Source organism: Vanessa tameamea, chromosome 5, assembly GCF_037043105.1.
Source record: "Vanessa tameamea isolate UH-Manoa-2023 chromosome 5, ilVanTame1 primary haplotype, whole genome shotgun sequence".
Lineage (NCBI taxonomy): Eukaryota > Metazoa > Arthropoda > Insecta > Lepidoptera > Nymphalidae > Vanessa > Vanessa tameamea.
The window spans coordinates 10686512-10704405 of NC_087313.1; the positions used below are offsets into that span (position 1 = coordinate 10686512).

General features: G+C 32.3%; 1 protein-coding gene across 2 annotated transcripts in view; it reads left to right on the forward strand.

Moving 5' to 3' along the window:
• LOC113392301 (GTPase-activating Rap/Ran-GAP domain-like protein 3) overlaps positions 1 to 17894 on the forward strand; it is a 133898-nt gene that overhangs the window by 33142 nt on the left and 82862 nt on the right. Inside the window, exon 1 of one of the 2 annotated variants that reach the window (XM_026628656.2) lies at positions 16415 to 16704. The exons of the other annotated variant lie outside the window; for it this stretch is intronic. Coding sequence (XP_026484441.1) covers positions 16541 to 16704 — 164 coding nt within the window. The 5' untranslated portion in view covers positions 16415 to 16540. Of the gene's footprint in view, positions 1 to 16414; positions 16705 to 17894 lie in introns of those variants that run through there. 2 annotated transcript variants of the gene reach the window in all.

Here is a 17894-nt window from a genome sequence, read left to right on the forward strand (position 1 = left end):
GAATTTTTATTTTTTTTTTCAATTTATTTATTTAGTTCACTAATGTCATTGGATGTTTTTTTAAATATATTTACATGTTTGTAAATGTCCGCATATATACCGCCATCTTACGGCATTTCAATGAACTATTACGCCAATGAACTAGTAAGCCGTTCTGACCCACAATCTTGCCGTTTTAAGTCGTATCAAGCAAGCAGAGAACATACTTTGCATAACTTTCAATAGATGTCGTTGTTTTATCGTAAACCAATGTAGCTATTTAATTATTTTATTGTTCTTCTTTTTATTCTTTTTATTGTTCATAAATAATAGTTCTAAAAATGACAATACTTTCAACAATTTACAACATTTCATCCCCCTTTTCAACCCTTTAAAGCACTTTTTTCCAAATAAAAAGTAGCTATGTCCTTTCTTAGGCTCTAGACTATTTGTGTGCCAAATTTCATTTAAATCAGTCCAGTAGTTTTGGCGTGAAAGCGAGACAGACAGAGTTACTTTCGCATTTATAATATTAGTATGGATGAATTTTTCTAACTTGCCATTTATCCACATTTGCACAGTTTGGATACTTGATACTTCTTATGGCATGTTATGAAAAAATAATGATAGTGTTTTTTTTATAATGCGCGCACAGGGAGTCATGAGAGTTAAATTATGAAGTTGCTCGCTAAACCTAATTAAGCATCAAATTTATTGAAATACTTAAATTAGCACCTTTTCTTATTTTACAATGTAGGTATATTTTATTACAAATTGATTGAGTGCAGAAGTTAAAAACTATTTTTAATTACCCCGAAGAAGTAGAACTTCTCGTGCGAGTACGCACTGGTTTTATATTTTTGTATTTATGTCATGATGTTATAATTAAATAATGTTTATACATACATGATGTTATAATAAACAAATGATTAGATATTTAATATAATTACTAATAAATTTAATTATTTATTAACTATTGCTTATTTATATACATTAATTAATAGCGTCTCCTAATAGTATAGACAAAATCACGTAGGCATCTATATGACTAGGGGAATTGTAATTTGTCGAGAATTCATCGATAAAAAATAATAGTTATTGTTAATAAATATAATATGATGCATTCGTTCTATTGATCAGTAATAATTAAATTTTATATAATTACTGATGGTATACCATCAGTAATTGGTTACACAACGCTGAGGTTTACATCTTGTTATTAATGGCAGCCTTGTCAGGATAAACAAAAGGCTTCGAAGTGTGAAGTTGGACAGATGCCAACGTCTAAAGCCTTATTATACAAAACTTTAAACACGAAACACTCGCAGCCGTAACGAAATTTCCACATGGAGTTTTTATTATGAAATTCCCCGAAAAACAAAGTAACGAAGTTCGAACTTTAAGTCTAATTAAATTAAATTTCTGCAGTCAGTTTTGAAGTAGCAAGTAACGTTCGAGTTGTATAAAGATTCTTAAAATTATTTTCAAATGAAAATCTAGTGGCAATAGGAACCTATCCTAATTTAATTTCGAATGTGATTCGTCCAAACACAATGTTTCGTTTTTGAGTTCTATTTAATTTTTTGTCGCAGGCCTGAATTCCTGCGAATGACCATTGATCATGAGCCGTATTTATTGAAAACCATATATTTTTCAAACGAATTCGCTTATTACATACATACCAAATAATTAATAGTTTAATAACAACGCTTTTACAACAATAAACTGTTTTAAAGGGATAGAGCGTAACGTACAGATTATTCTTCTCGTGTAACACACGCTTAATAACTGGTTGTGCAATACAATTGGAGCACAGAGTCTAATTTCTTGAAACTCTATATAATTTGCTGTCGGCTAATTAGTTTCGAACAACAGTGTGAAAAATGAATGCTACGAAGTGATCTATTGTTCTTTTTTAATGTGTTAGCTGTTATGTTTAATTTTTTCATTCTCATAGGACAAGTTTTTATACAATATTATTTTTAAATTGTGTTATTTTTTTTATTTTAGTACAGCACTATCATTCGTCGCACCTTTGCATGGGAAAATTTAGTGGTTTATCCCCAGATATTTTAAATAATTACTTTTAAATGAGTATTGTGAGAGAGAGAGAGAGAGCCAAGATGGCCCAGTGGTTAGAACAAGTGCATCTTAACCGATGATTGCGGTTTCAAACCCAGACAAGCACCACTGAATTTTCATATGCTTAATTTGTTTTTATAATTCATCTCGTGCTCGGCGGTGAAGGAAACATTTTGTGAGGAAACCTGCATGTGTCTAATTTCAACGAAATTCTGACACATGTGTATCCACCAACCCGCATGGGAGCAGCATGGTGGAATATGCTCGAAACCTTCTCCTCGAAGGGAGAGGAGGCCTTAGCCCAGCAGTGGGAAATTTACAGGCTGTTAATGTGTGAATATTATGATATAATTAGTATATGAAATCTGAAATCAAGCAATATATTGTAGTAATAAGTGTTATCCTTGGTCTCATGTATTTTTTTCCTATTTACTTTTATTAAAATATCTTATTCGACATACATTTTAAGAACTTGTAATTTATCAGAAAATGCTTAAAATTAATGTGTTATTTATAAATTTGCAGTTATATATGTATAATTTTTTATACGACATGCCGTCGTGCAATTTTCTGTAGATATATTTAAGATAAACTATTTAACGTATCTCTTATAGTAAGGTACAAACTAAACTAACTAAATTGATTAGATGAGTGATTCGGTAATCGTCCAAATTTTATGGGATATTTTCGTTTGATTTAGTTGATTACCGTTACAAAGTTACGGTATAATTTAATTAAAGTATTGTTAACATTTCTAATATACATATAAGTGTACCTCATCTAAAAATTACGCAATACATAGGGCAAATAGATATGTTATTTTTTAGATGTGTTATAATGATGATCGTGTAAACATAACCTACAATTCCCTGTAGATACAAAGTTATGTTATATCTGTAACAGTTTGGACAGCGTTCGTCAGAGAAGCGCCAAAACTATGAAAACTGTTTTTATGTCCAACTACGTTCAAACTATGGACTGAATTTCAAAATAATATTTGTACAACATAATATTATATCCAACTAAAACTTTAAGCTATCTAAGTATATAGAAGGACAGTGAATAGTGAATGTTTTTAGGGTTCCGTACCCAAAGGGTGAAACGGGACTCCATTACTAAGATTCCGCTGTCCATCCGTCTGTATGTCTGTCACCACGGTGTAACTCATGAACCGTTATAGTAATACAGTTGAAATTTTCACACATTATGTATTTCTGTTGCCGCTACGAGTATAATAACAAATAAAATAAATGTTCCAAGAGGCTCCCAATTAATACACAAGATTTTTTTGTCATTTTTATAGACAATGGTACGGAATCATTCGTGCGCGTGTCCAGTTCGCACTTGGCTGGTTTTTGGAACTATTATCAATAAGCATATCGGGTTTGAGCTCATTTGGTCTGTTTTCTATCGTTTACTGTAATAAACAATAAGGTGACTGTTTTTATATAAAATCATTTACATTATTAACCTTTATCTAGATGCTGTTTTATGTTATAAAGGTACGAATAAATAAACTATTTCTAGCTCACATCCATCTCAATATATATTGCTTATTTCTCAGTTCGTCAACTGAGAAATAAGCAATATATATTGAAATAAGCAATAACAGAATCAAATGATACATCTGAGCTGATAATACGGACACCCTGTTATATTCCTGATTTACATATATACTGCAATCGCACAAACATCAAAAGAGACACGATGACTATGAGATTCAATTCCACTGGATTAAAAGCGATATAAGCCATAAAACGCTTTATATTTATACATCTATCTGATATCTCTCTATCATCTAGATTTTATATATGATGATCGTTTTAAAAATGACAATTATCAATCTAATAATAGCAGATAAACTAAACGCAGCAGTGCGATTCTGTAAGAATTCACTTCGTATCTCACTTTTGAAATATTGACAACCGACTCACGGTGATACGCCATTTTGATACGTGTCTTCTATAAATTTTATAATTATTGTCGTCAGTGTAGTATATTACAATGTGAAATTTCACGCTCTGACACGCTCGTGTTCTACGGTGAGTATCGAGTTTCTCGTTACAGAATAGTCCTACATAATACGATCGTGAAAAATGACAAAAAGTAATTTGCAACACGATTGACGATGATCATTATAAAATTAAAAGCGTACACACATCAAAATGGGGGCATGGGAGAAACGAACTGAGTGATAGCAGATATCACTGTAGCTGTATTATAAATTGAATACACGATGTTAAAGTTAATATGTTTTACAAGACATTGTGTAGAGTTTAATGAAAATAGTCTAAGAACAAATCAGTTAGGTTGTTCCACACATCTGTTTTTTTTTAAATATATTGTCGAAGCTTAGATTTATTAAAGTTGACCTAATTTACTTAGTACTCGTAACTTTTTAATTTTTATGATTCTATATTTAAACGTTAGATCAATGTCTCAAATAAGCATAATACAAAAAAAAATCATAACATACGAATTGTAATGTTTACAGTTTTTGAGTACGTGAAGCTTACTGATGGTACGTAGAAAACGTACAGACATAATATAAAAAAAATCATAACATACGAATTGTAATGTTTACAGTTTTTGAGTACGTGAAGCTTACTGATGGTACGTAGAAAACGTACAGACATAATATAAAAAAAATCATAACATACGAATTGTAATGTTTACAGTTTTTGAGTACGTGAAGCTTACTGATGGTACGTAGAAAACGTACAGACATAATATAAAAACAATCATAACATACGAATTGTAATGTTTACAGTTTTTGAGTACGTGAAACTTACTGATGCTACGTTGAAAACGTACAGACAGTGGATGACCGGTATAACAAACCAAGGACAATCTTTCTCTCATATATTTTAGCGATTTATACGATAACATACAAACTTGATGTTGAATATTATGTACAAACTGTTGTCGTATTTGTTATTTATTTACTTCGAACAAACATGACATACTAATAAATTATTTATAATGATACGATATTACTAACATTACATACATTACATTAGCAGCCTGTAAATTTCCCACTGCTGGGCTAAGGCCTCCTCTCCCTTTGAGGACAAGGTTTTGGAGCATATTCCACCACGCTGCTCCAATGCGAGTTGGTGGAATACACATGTGGCTGAATTTCGTTGAAATCAGACGCATGCAGGTTTCCTCACGATGTTTTCCTTCACCGTCGAGCACGAGATGAATTATAAACTCAAATTAAGCACATGAAAATCAGTGGTGCCTGCCTGGGTTTGAACCCGAAATCATCGGTTAAGATGCACGCGTTCTAACCACTGGGCCATCTCGGCTCATATTATATTACTTACAAAGAAATGAAATCAGAGCTAATTTTACTAGAATTGTCTACAATTAGCGTGAAATATTATTTTCCTCCGTATTTTATAATACCTGCGCTGTGAATTCAAACAGATTTTTACAATATGGAATTTTTCACTACAATGCATTCAATAAGATGTCATATATATCAGAGGTTCAACTTAAATTTTATTGGTTTTGATACTTGAATATATTACTTTTTCATATCCATTCGAAGAACTTTTTTATATTAAGAAATTTATGATAAAACATGGTCTGTATCTCATATGGTTGATATCAAATGTGAAATTTTATGAATTATTTATTTATATGTGTAATAATATTCGTACGGTCGATCATTTAACTTGTAGATAATAATTACGTTATCTTAAATATCTGAATACGGCCTTTGTGCAAACCCTTCTGGGTGATACTACTCACTGATTCTATCATAATATATTCTACCAAAAGCATTAATAAGTTCTTTTGTGTTCTGGTTTGAAGCTTGAGTGAGCCAGTGTAACTATAGGAACAAGAGACATAACATCTCAGTTTCCAAAGTTGGTGGCGCAGTAATAATCATATCATTTCCCCATATCTAGGCAGTGGCGACTCACCATCAGGAGGCACATTAGTGCGTCCAACTAACGTTGTCACAAAAATAAAAACAACTCCACTAAAAACAAAGATTATTATTAACTTTATTTAATACTAACAAGTTGTAACCAACACGATTTGGAACATAATAAAATATTTTTATGTGTGTGTCTAGTATACAGTATGTTATATAAAATAAAATATCATCTGTAAGCCCTCTATGAATTGAGACGAGTGCGACTGGATGGACCTAGTTCAGCTACTCGGTGCGACTTAGCTTTATTAAGACCACTTAGACGCTTGCGTGAGTAGCGTACTTGTTTTAAAGCCTCGTACAGATAGCTCTGCAAAATAAACGCGACAATTTAAGCGTTTTACTATACCTGAATACATAATATTATTTTTGTAAGACAACTTGTGCATGTCCATTGGATTAAAGTATTAAATTGTATAGCATATGCTCCCAAAGCCTGTGTTCAATATTTTTTCTTGTGATGATACGGCTTTATAGAAGCGCGTCTGAATAGATACCACCCACTCATCATTGATTCTACCGACAAGCAGCAAAACTTAGGAATGTTGTGTTCCTGTTTGAAGGAGTGAGCCAGTGTAACTACAGGCAAAAGTTCACATTTAAGTTAACAAGGTTATTGGCGTCGTAAGAAGAAATCGTAGTACAGTTAAAATTTCTCATGCTCCCAATGTCGATCGGTAGTGGTGACCACTTACCAACTGGTGTCCTATTTGCCAGTCCGCCTACTTATACTATAAATAAAAAAATACACATCTTGAGAAAACAATGATAACTGTTCTATTAGTTCTAGAAATAATAAACTATTTTCAAAAGTAAATAGAATAGTGTGACAACGTACTTTTTTGTCAACAGGGTTTTCGTGTTAATAAACCTATTATTTAACTTCTAATTTAATAATAATAATAGAGTTTATTACATAACATAACATAATCAGCCTGTAAATTTCCCACTGCTGGGCTGAGGCCTCCTCTCCCGTTGAGGAGAAGGTATGGAGCATATTCCACCACGCTGCTCCAATGCGGGTTGGTGGAATACACATGTGGCAGAATTGCGTTGAAATTAGACACATGCAGGTTTCCTCACGATGTTTTCCTTCACCGCCGAGCACGAGATGAATTATAAACAAATTAAGCACATGTAAATTCAGTGGTGCCTGCCTGGGTTTGAACTCGAAATCATCGGTTAAGATGCACGCGTTCTAACCACTGGGCCATCTCGGCTTAGAGTTTATTAGTAAATGCAAATGATATTTCATATATTTAAATAAATGTGAAACGACTGAGCCGAAATTATACTACTCATCCACCCGCATAATGTACGGCTTCAATCCTCGAATTAATTCCGCAATAATGCAATGAACTCGATCGTATGTATTGCGATGGATATCAGTTAACTGCTTCACATGAAGTCCACTTAATTGACTTTAGAGATGCACCTAGGCCTCTATTTATTAAATTATAAATAGCTCTGGTAACTAATTGGCTTATCCATATAATATTTAAAATATAATCATCGCGTGATCACGTATACACAGAAATATCTCGATGCGAATAATTTTCTTGAAAATCAATTTTCGAAATTACATTTGAAATATCGTAATTACTGATTGTATGAAACATTTGGTTATAAAAATACTTAGTCCTGCATTTATATTGTTTTTCCAAGTGCGCACATAGTAGAGCTATTTCATATTTACACGACATGAAATCGTGAAATCGACGACTGACTCTTTTTGGCTGGACGAGTTTAATCGTGTACATTTATTTCACGTGATGAATAACAGTGTATTAGAAAAGAAATATAAAAATTGCTAAATTGAGGTAAATAAATATACCGAGAGAAAACAAGGTCCTAAAAATAATGAAAAATCCCCCTCGGGCACAAGCGGAACTAAGCCACGCCTCAATACTTTAAAATGTCTTCGAATATGAGAAGACATTATTCATTCGATCATTCGCAGATATTTTTTATAAAAGTAAAGTAAATACAACCTGTAAATATCCCGCAGCCGGTCCAAGGTCTCCCTTTGAAAAGTTATGGAGTGTATTTCACCACGCTGCACCAGAGCGGGTTGGTGGATACACATGTGAATTTAATTAAAATTAGACACGACCACGACTAGAATTAAAAACACAAATAAACCACATAAAAATTCAGTTGTGTTTGCCTAGTTACAACCCGCATCATCGGTTAAGTTACAAACCATTGAGCCATCTCGGCCCGTTTTTTGTTATTTACGTCTATACGAATGTAAAAACTATTTCATACGTAGTTAGAATATTGATTAAAAATACCATTTTCCTTATAAAAAAAAGAGGAAATTTGAATGAAATGAAATTGAAATAAAACTGAAAAATAAACCTATATAATAAATAAATGCGTACCGATTTTCCTACTTAATCTAAGACGATGCTCTCTCTGGGTACGAGATCCAATCTGACAGTCGAATGAGTTGAGGTTAAATTTCACAATGTATTAATCTAGTTTTCATGTGTAGGTATGCCACGAAACGTTGCATTTTCAGAACAATATTATTGTCTTTTACTATTTTAACGAGCTGCTGTCGCTCGTCATCAAAATTAAATAGTGTGCCTTTGAAAATGTAGAACGTGTGTGCGAACGTGTGTTCCTAAGTGTTTTCAACAGATAATAATATTTGCGTGTAATATTATTCAAAAGCCTCCTTTAAATGCACATCTACAAAAATGTAAAACTCCTTATGAATAAAAATCTCTATTTTTTTATTCAAGTAAGCGCGTGCAAACACAAATTTTATAACATTCAGTTAAAAAGTAACACCGATCTCAAATTGTAGACTTCACCGAGAAAAACCGCAAGATCACTTAAATCAGATAGAAATTTAATTCTATAAATACAAGATATAAATTATATATCTATATATTAGCATCGTTTATGATTAACACTAACTGTCTTATAATGTAGGTATAATTATAATTTGATTAGAGGTGTGTAGTAATCAAATTTAATTTCAAATGACTAACGACACGATTGTATACAACGACAAGAAAATTTAATTCTCGGTAAACAGTCAGGTGCTCATAATTTCACTTCGACGAAGTGTTAAATACCGCCAGTGTGGAACAGCCTTTGCACCAGACTTGTCATTAATTCAATATAGCGGCGCAATATTTCTGCTTATCGTTTTTAAAAATAAATTCCTTAAAACATAATATTAAATAGTTTGAACTTGAAATGTGAATTTTCTTTTAAAATTTTAAATGAATATAAAAACTATAATATCATAATACTTTGAGTACTTTGACTACTATATTTAAAAAAATATAAATATCAAAGTAGTGTTTAAAGTCTTTGTATAATATAATAAAATTATTCTTGCTTCATAAACTATTTCATCGTACAGTTTGACATATTGGTTGACGTTTATATATAAGCTTCTTAAAGTCTTAGCAAGTCATTGAATTGCATAAAAGCTTCTTTTAAAAACGGGCCGATCTAACGGGCTGATCTATTCAAATGTTACTGATAGTACTTCAAATAATAACAAGTTATTTTTTATATACTTAGGGTGCAAATCTGCTGACATTTCACATGATAATAAGTGGTCATGATCACCTGCAATTTAAGTTGCTGGTGAGTTGCTGGTCTTGAAGGAATTTGTGTACTTCATGTTTATGGCCTCGCATATTATAACGCCTACATGTGTACATAGGAAAACCTCATTGGAAGATCAATTTACTGTACGTGCGCGGAAAGAATGATCGTGACGCACGAACATTAGCGGGGTGCTAAGCGTCCATATGGCGAGGTTAAAATTCAGTCCAGCGGCAAAGGATAGGATGACGGAAATGTGACGGTAGCACTATGCCAAACTATTTCGTAAAACATTTCCTTTGGACAGACGTTAGTACACATAGAGAGTCAAAGTCTCTCCAGAGTTTTAGATAATCTAAGCCTATTAGTAATTGGTCGTCAATAATTTGAATTGTTCGACGTTGGAAGAAAGAAAGCAGTTGATATTAAGGGGCGCGAGCATAGATATTTGACCAGTACTCCATAGGAGTTTATCATAAAACACTCCTAATTTATAATAAACATATTAAATATACTAATATTAACAACAGACTACAACACTCAAATAATCTTAATAATAAAATCAGCGATTATATGTATATTAGTAACGATTATGTATCGACATCTACGAAACTTATACAGGTTGCTCCAAAACCAACGATAGTATTGCAGCTGCTGGCAGGGACAAATTATATCGTTCTCAGTGAGGGATTCTCATGTCATAAATAAAAATGCTAATATCTGGAAAAGGACCTCTTGGAATGGCAATATTTTTGAGTTGGTCTAGCAGAAATTGTACTGCTATTGTTTAGAGACACACTACTGTAGTGTGATATAAGCAGGGCCTTTATTTTAAATTCCCAATTCTTAAACAAGAAGTATAATTTCCAGTAATTAAATAAATGTATTCCTACTTCCTCGAAATATTAATTTATTTTCTAATATAACCTTTAAATACATAAAAATCTATTAATATTTTATTAAAATGAAATGAGTTCAAAAATTACTTTCATTTAACCTCGGTAAAGTAATAGCTGAAGATATTTTTAATATCTCTTTGCCAACACTCATGCATTATACATACATTTGAAATAAAACTGTCACCGCGCCATTTAAAATCCTTTCTGTATATGGGCCTATACCATTAATCAGAATTATTATCAATTAGAATTTAATGTCGGTGTCTTCAGCGTTAAATCAGTGTAATTATTGTTGAGTCGTCACAAAAGCTATGTGTTGATACAAAGATACTACGTAAACATTATTTATGTACTCGTATTTAAACATAAACAGCGTTATTTATTTTATTTAAGGGCTTGATAGTTAAATAATGCTGGTTTCTTCTTTCGGATATAAAGGTATATATTTTGATTTTTTTCTTTAGAGGAACAAGGTTTTTAAACATGGTCGTATGTAAACATAATCTACCTCAGCCTTCAAAACGTAACATTGTCATTATCCATATTATTAATATTAATAAACTGACCAAGTGCGAGTTGGACTAGCGCACGAAAGGTTCCATTCCATTGACTAGGAAAACAACAATAGGTACATTTATTGATATCGAGCATAAATAGGCACGAAATGGCGATTTTTGTATGAGAGCCTCCCTTAAGTATTTATTTTATTATTTATTATTAAAGTAAATTTACATCTGAGTATTTAGTGATTATTTCAAGTATAACAGGTAGGCTGTTGCCACTATTGATATCGAGCGACAAAAAGGCGAAAAAATCACGTTTGTTATATGGACCCCCTTAAATATTAATTTTACTTTTAGTATTTGTTGTTATAGCGACTACATAAATGCATAATTTGTAAAAATTCCAAGTGTCTAGCTATCGCGGTTCTTGAGATACAGCCTGGTGACAGACAACGAAGTCTTAGTAATAGGGTCCCGTTTTTACCCTTTGGGTACGGAACCCTAAAAATGGATGGATGGATGCTTGTTACTCAATCACGCTAGAACGACTAAATAGATCTGAATGTAATTTGGCACAGAGATTATAGCCTGGAATAGCACTTAGGTTAATTTTATATCGGATACGCCCGCAAAACCCCCCTTTTCTTTCTCCCTACAAACGCATCACAGGCGTATACGAGTGTAAAATAAATACACGTGTAAATTAAATCTGTTTAATAGACTTGTCATATAAAATGCAATCTTTTAATGATGATATGTAAAGTAAAAAAAAGTAATTTAATCTGCACCTTCGTGGTTTGTTCTCGTATAGCTTTACATCTTTTGGTATAAATACAAAGGGCACTGTGGTTTCAATGTGGTCACGTATACTTGTCGCGTTGTCGTTTTATTGAAAGATATTATTTTTCAAATAATATTTAACAAAATTATTTTCCTTATTTTATTTGAATATTTAAAGTCAAACACTTTTTTTTCTACTTCCTAAATACAAATCTTTAGAGTACTATATTTGATACTATCTATTATCTTCGTGAAGCGATATTTATAAAATTATTATAAATGCGAAAGTAAATACATCTGCTGTCAGTCCGTCCGTATGTATGTCTGTTACGCAAGACATTGGGTACTTTTTTATACGAAAGACCCACGACCGCATTTCATGGAACAGAAGCATGAAATTTTCAAAAACGATGTGAAATTTAAATAATAATTATTTATGCTACATCGTCCGTTTTTTCATTTTATTCGGAAAATCAAGTTATGAAATGAACTATATAATAGTTAAGCAGTCTCACAGGGTAACTTAGTGGAAATTACATGCAACTCTTTACACCATCAATCAATACGGTGACCTACGGTGTCAATGTAAATGTCCCCAATGTCTGTAATTATACTGTAATCGAATTCCAATATAAACTTTTATTGTCATTATATTATAATTACTAATTATCACTATTGAGTTCTTAGTGTTGTTAGTTACTATTTACAGTGTATATCTATTGATTATTACTACAGTGTCCCCAACATAGACCTTAGTCTAACATATGCTTCTAGGCTTTGAGATTTAAACATTTTTACTTTTTACTAATCTGATACATTTCTAACAGTTTACGCAACTAAGCAAAGGTTTTCTCTCAAAGAGAAAGTATTAGTTTATTCCAAAATGCTGTTCTAGTGCAAGTCGGTAAAAATAAAAATGGCAGAATTTTACATGACAAATGCAATTTTGTACAATTTAATCCTACAAGAGCACGAGATGAATCATAAACACAAATGTATGTGAATCGAAATCGGGTTCATCTTGGATCTTATATACTTGTAACCACTGAACCATTTGGACTTTATAAACTATTACCGATAAAATGGAATATTTGTTTATAGCTTTGTTTTGTTTTCCCTATAAACATGGTTCTGTTTGTGTTTTCTATTTATTATATTTAATTCTTACACATATCAAAACATTAAGTACAATTTAGTGTAATGTAAAACAAAATATTTTTTTAGGCATTCAAGTTATCGCATGAAAATGTTCGTGCAAGGTTTTGGCACAAACAGAGCCCATAAAGCGGGCATCGACTTGACCTACGGCTCTACATTCATAGAAGTTTTTATTGAAACTTTTTGTATCCACATACTTTTAGTATTATGATCGAATCCATGACCGTCTCAGTAAAATTCCCTGCATTTAACATAAATATTACGTTGTTTTGTGCTGTAGTTAGAAAATTGAGATGTGGTAACGAAATTATTTCTTGCTAATGTTAATATTATTATTTTTAAATACCTAATTATATAAAAAGTAACACTAGCAATTAATTGACATAACGTTATCTCAGATTTATGTCAATTAGTGGCGAGAATGCTAGAACTACTCTAATTATGTTAATTGATTTATTTATTCAAAAACTTTTACATACGAATATAAATATCAATTTTAACATAATACAGCATACAGGGAAATGGAATCAAAACGATCACCAAATAGTTTTAAATAGTTTTCAATTAATGTAAAAAAACAATAATTACTTTACCTACCACCACGCTCGTGCAATCCTGTCTGGGTAGGTACCAACTTTCCATTATATAGGTATTCTACCGCTAAGCAAAAATACTTATTACTACAACGCAATGTCGTGTTTCTGTTTGAAGGGTGAGTAAGCCATTGTAACTACAGGCACAAGGGACATAACATCTTAGTTCCGAAGGTTAGTGGCGCATTGACGATGTAAGGAATGATTCATATTTCAGACGGCACAATATTCTATGGACCACCGTGACCACTTACCACCAGGTGGCCTATTTGCTTAAAAATAATTATTATTATAAAATATATAATTAATAATAATTTTTTGACAGACCTTATTGATGTTAATATTGGTATTATATATATAACCGTGTTATTGTTTGCTACCAATGTTACTGGTAATGAGGTTTAAAAAAAAATTTCCACATAGTTTAAAAATTTCACGCGGTATAATTAATTTGTTTTAACTTCTTATTAGTCTAACAAAACCAATTTTTCCCTTTTATTGTACGACATAAATTGATGATTAGAGATAACTCTCGAAGCTGAAAATAGCTCCAACCGAGGAATGAAGCGTCACGTATTTCATTTACGAACCAGTTCCCCTTGAATCACAACAAACACAAATTTATAACAAAGAAAAAAGTAAGGAAATTAATTAAAAGAATGAATAATTATACAAACTCTTTTTTTGAAAATGTAAAACGTATAAACGCGTCAACTTATATATAATAAAATTTGGAATGATATATTTATCCCATGCTATATATTTTTCTCTAGATTTTTTTTTTATTTTACCCATTATACGACAAAATTGGCTTAATTCTATTTACTTATCAAAGAAAGAAATTAAGATCTTGCTAATTCAACACTGGTATTATGTGGTATAGGTACATGTTAACAATCTCGAAAGGGTATTTTCCAATAGGTACAACGTTTTTTATCCCAGCGTCACATTAAGATGGTATCGCGTAAAGTGGACTGAAACAAAATCACAAACTTTGTCTAATAAATAAAAATAAATGTTTGTGTAGGGTTTAAGAATCCTCTATGCATTCCTTCAACTAATTGACATGAATCTTTAGTTAGTTGTTTAGCGTACGCCCACGAAGAGTATTGAGATAGTGGCCGCGCATCCCAAATGTTATAAAAGTATTTCTGTCGCGTTGAACATGTTATATTTACATGTCATAATATAAGTTCATAATCGAAATAAGTAACGCTAGAAATCTCCTTATATGAACGCTGTGTTTTTGTACTGATAAATTTCACTCAGCTCACTAGCTGATTTTAAGGGATGAAATATTTATCTACTTTGGCACTAACTTAGTATAAAATATTGTCGAGTGAAACATTATTGTTATTAAAGTGTTAAAGTGTTTATTACAAACAACATCAACACTATTTCAATAAGAAAATATTTTGTTCACACAACATATGAATATGTCATAGACAAGGATAAAAGAAAAACATCCTGAAATTATTCATTAAATCAGTACATGTTATAAGAAGAAATGACAATGTTTTCACTTTTATATATATTTATATTGCTATGCTATGTACACCTCTACCTTTCTTAACTCTGTTTCTTTCCTTCACCTTAAGGTTCCCGGAAGATATCGCGATAAGGCCTCTTGTGCGTCTATCTTGAATGTAATTTATGTATGTGTTTATTGGTGTACAATAAAAAGTGATTTACAACTAGTTTCACGAGATATAAGTCTATTACAATTATTGCTGGTAGGCTATTTTGCTACCAGGATTTCGTTTTATTTTAATACTCTATGAGGAAACTTAGTACTAAACTATTTGGTATCTTAATTAATAAATCTGGTGTAAAGAGTGCTTAAGGAACGGCAATGCAATAACAACTTCCTTTAAGATGTTTATGGGAAACAATAACCATTTAGTTTCAGATAGATCGCCTATCCACTTGTTATCTTATAGAAAAAAAACAAATAGACACGATTCACATTTCCTTTCAATGATCGAGCTCCACACCAAACCATTGTATTAAAATAAAATAATGTCAAGAAAGCCTCTTGTACTATGCAATTATTAATCGTATAAGTAAAATCGTGTAATTAAAAGTGTTGTGTAATCTTAAATATAAAGCCATATAAAACATCCTACAAGTACATAGATTGTAGGTATATTGGATAACTAATACTCATCCTTATATTTTTCTTAACAAGCTGTTATATTTCAATATCTTGAATCTCAAAGATAATACTTATGTAAGAATATATATAACACATCGCTGACAAGAGGATGTATTACAATAGCAGTCTTCTAACAAGGCTTAGTCGACTCCACCCATCATACGAAGTTCAAAGAAACCTGACATTGACGTGAAAGTGCGCGCATAATAATACGGTGTAGTAAGGGCAGCTTGAAGGGTGTCATAATGTTAGGTGTTTATAGCGCTGCCGATACGGCGGTTTTCAGTCGCGAAGTAGCAGTCGGTTCGATCACATCTCGGCGCCGACTCGCCGTAACTCGGAAACGCGGGAAACTAACTACATAAACTATATCTTTCGAATTCTTCTCTATTATTTAATCTTTATCAGGAAACACAAAAAGGATTATTGACGTTGTTTACTCGATCGTCGTGCTTTAGGTTCAGATGTGATGTAATGAGTTTGCCCTATTTTCAAATGGGATTGTTTCTAACAGTGGTTTATCAAACTTAACTCGTTACGAGAGTGTCGCATATTTAAGTGTCACGCGATTTGTCAGTGGCTTCTTTTTAAAAAAGATTATTTTTGTGAAACGATATAATTAAAGTATATGTTAAATTAAATTTTCAAAAAATAATTTGAAATATTACATGTCGTGATATTGTTGAATGCAATAATAATGCCCCAGTAAAAAGAAGAATCATTTACTACTGTCTCCAAACATTCTTGAGAGACTTAGTAATCAATGACGAACTTGGTAAAAGTGTAACGGCTGGTCCTCAAATAGGGGTAAGATCTCATCTTTACAAGTGTTACTACCAACGTACTAAGATTCCGGTGAAGTCGATCGGATGGTGTGCGATGGTGGCGCCATGCTTTGCTTGGAGTCGCTGATGACGCGGTGGCGCGAGCGAGGGGAGCGCGATGGTCGGCGCGCGCGCTCCCGGAGCCTCTGCTCCTCGGCTGCTGAAGGTAGTCTCTTGCAACTGCTACACAGAAGAGCTAGCAGCGCGATGTAAGTAAAGCAGTCGCAAACTTAGTATCTATACATGAATCTTTTTTCGTTAGGATAAACATCAAAGGATTTTTGGCGCACTTAAATATTTGTCAAGATATCGAATTTTGAATGTAATTTTTTCGTACAGCCGAGTATATGTATGAATATAGTATAATTTGGGTACTCTTCAGTGTCCAGCTACTCGACGGGAGGAGTGAGAGATGGCGAGGGGGAAAGGGGGTGTTCCCTTATCCCTCTACCAATTCCGTTGCGCGGCAATGCCCCGTTCTTGTAATATTACAACAAACATAATTATATCGTAATTCAAACTTAACCAAAAGTAGATATTTATCAACATTTTCGAAATGAAACTGAAAATGAAAAGACGCTGCGGGAAGCGCAGACCAAACGGTTTGCGTAAAAAAGCAGCATTGCTACAGCAGGAGAGACCTACCCTCTCTCAGTGTCTATGAATTCATAAAAAATGTTCCAGGCGTAAGTAAGTCTTGTAAGACTGATAAGACCACATAAAATTTTTCATAACTTCTTAGACAATTTTCCTCATAAACATACGCAACATACAGACAGCTAGACATATATATTTTAATTTACTTTCTTGTTCAATTAATATTACTCAAACATCACAAACACGTATGCGTTTTGATATAATTTATCTTAATTTTCAGTGCGTTCACGTAAAATAAGAGTGGTATTGTTGGGATTAGCAAACAAACCTCGACCATGAACGAACGAACTTTTGCCCAAACACGTGAACATGTGTATCATGAGGCAAAGTTGAGATATAACACACACGAAAAAAAAAAAACCTATTTTAGGATTGTGCGAGAAAATGATTTTTAAAATTCAATATCTCGGATGATATTAAATTGCACCAAAAATCCTATTGAAGAAAGTCTAATAACATCAAAACGAAACTCTGTGTAAAATTTCAGCTGAAATTTGATATCTAGCTTGTGGAAGTACACCCTTTCGTTATGATATAGATTTATATGATTTTTTATCTGAAATAAATTTATCCGCCTCGTATTACTTCACTGGATCTCCTTTCTTTATTCACGGAGCATGAAAATAAAATAAATATTTAATTAAAATAACGCGACTAACATAAAAGACGTCAACTTTCATATGTATATATGACTTATAATTAAGCTTTAATATTACGGTCATTCAATGAGTATAGAGTTTAC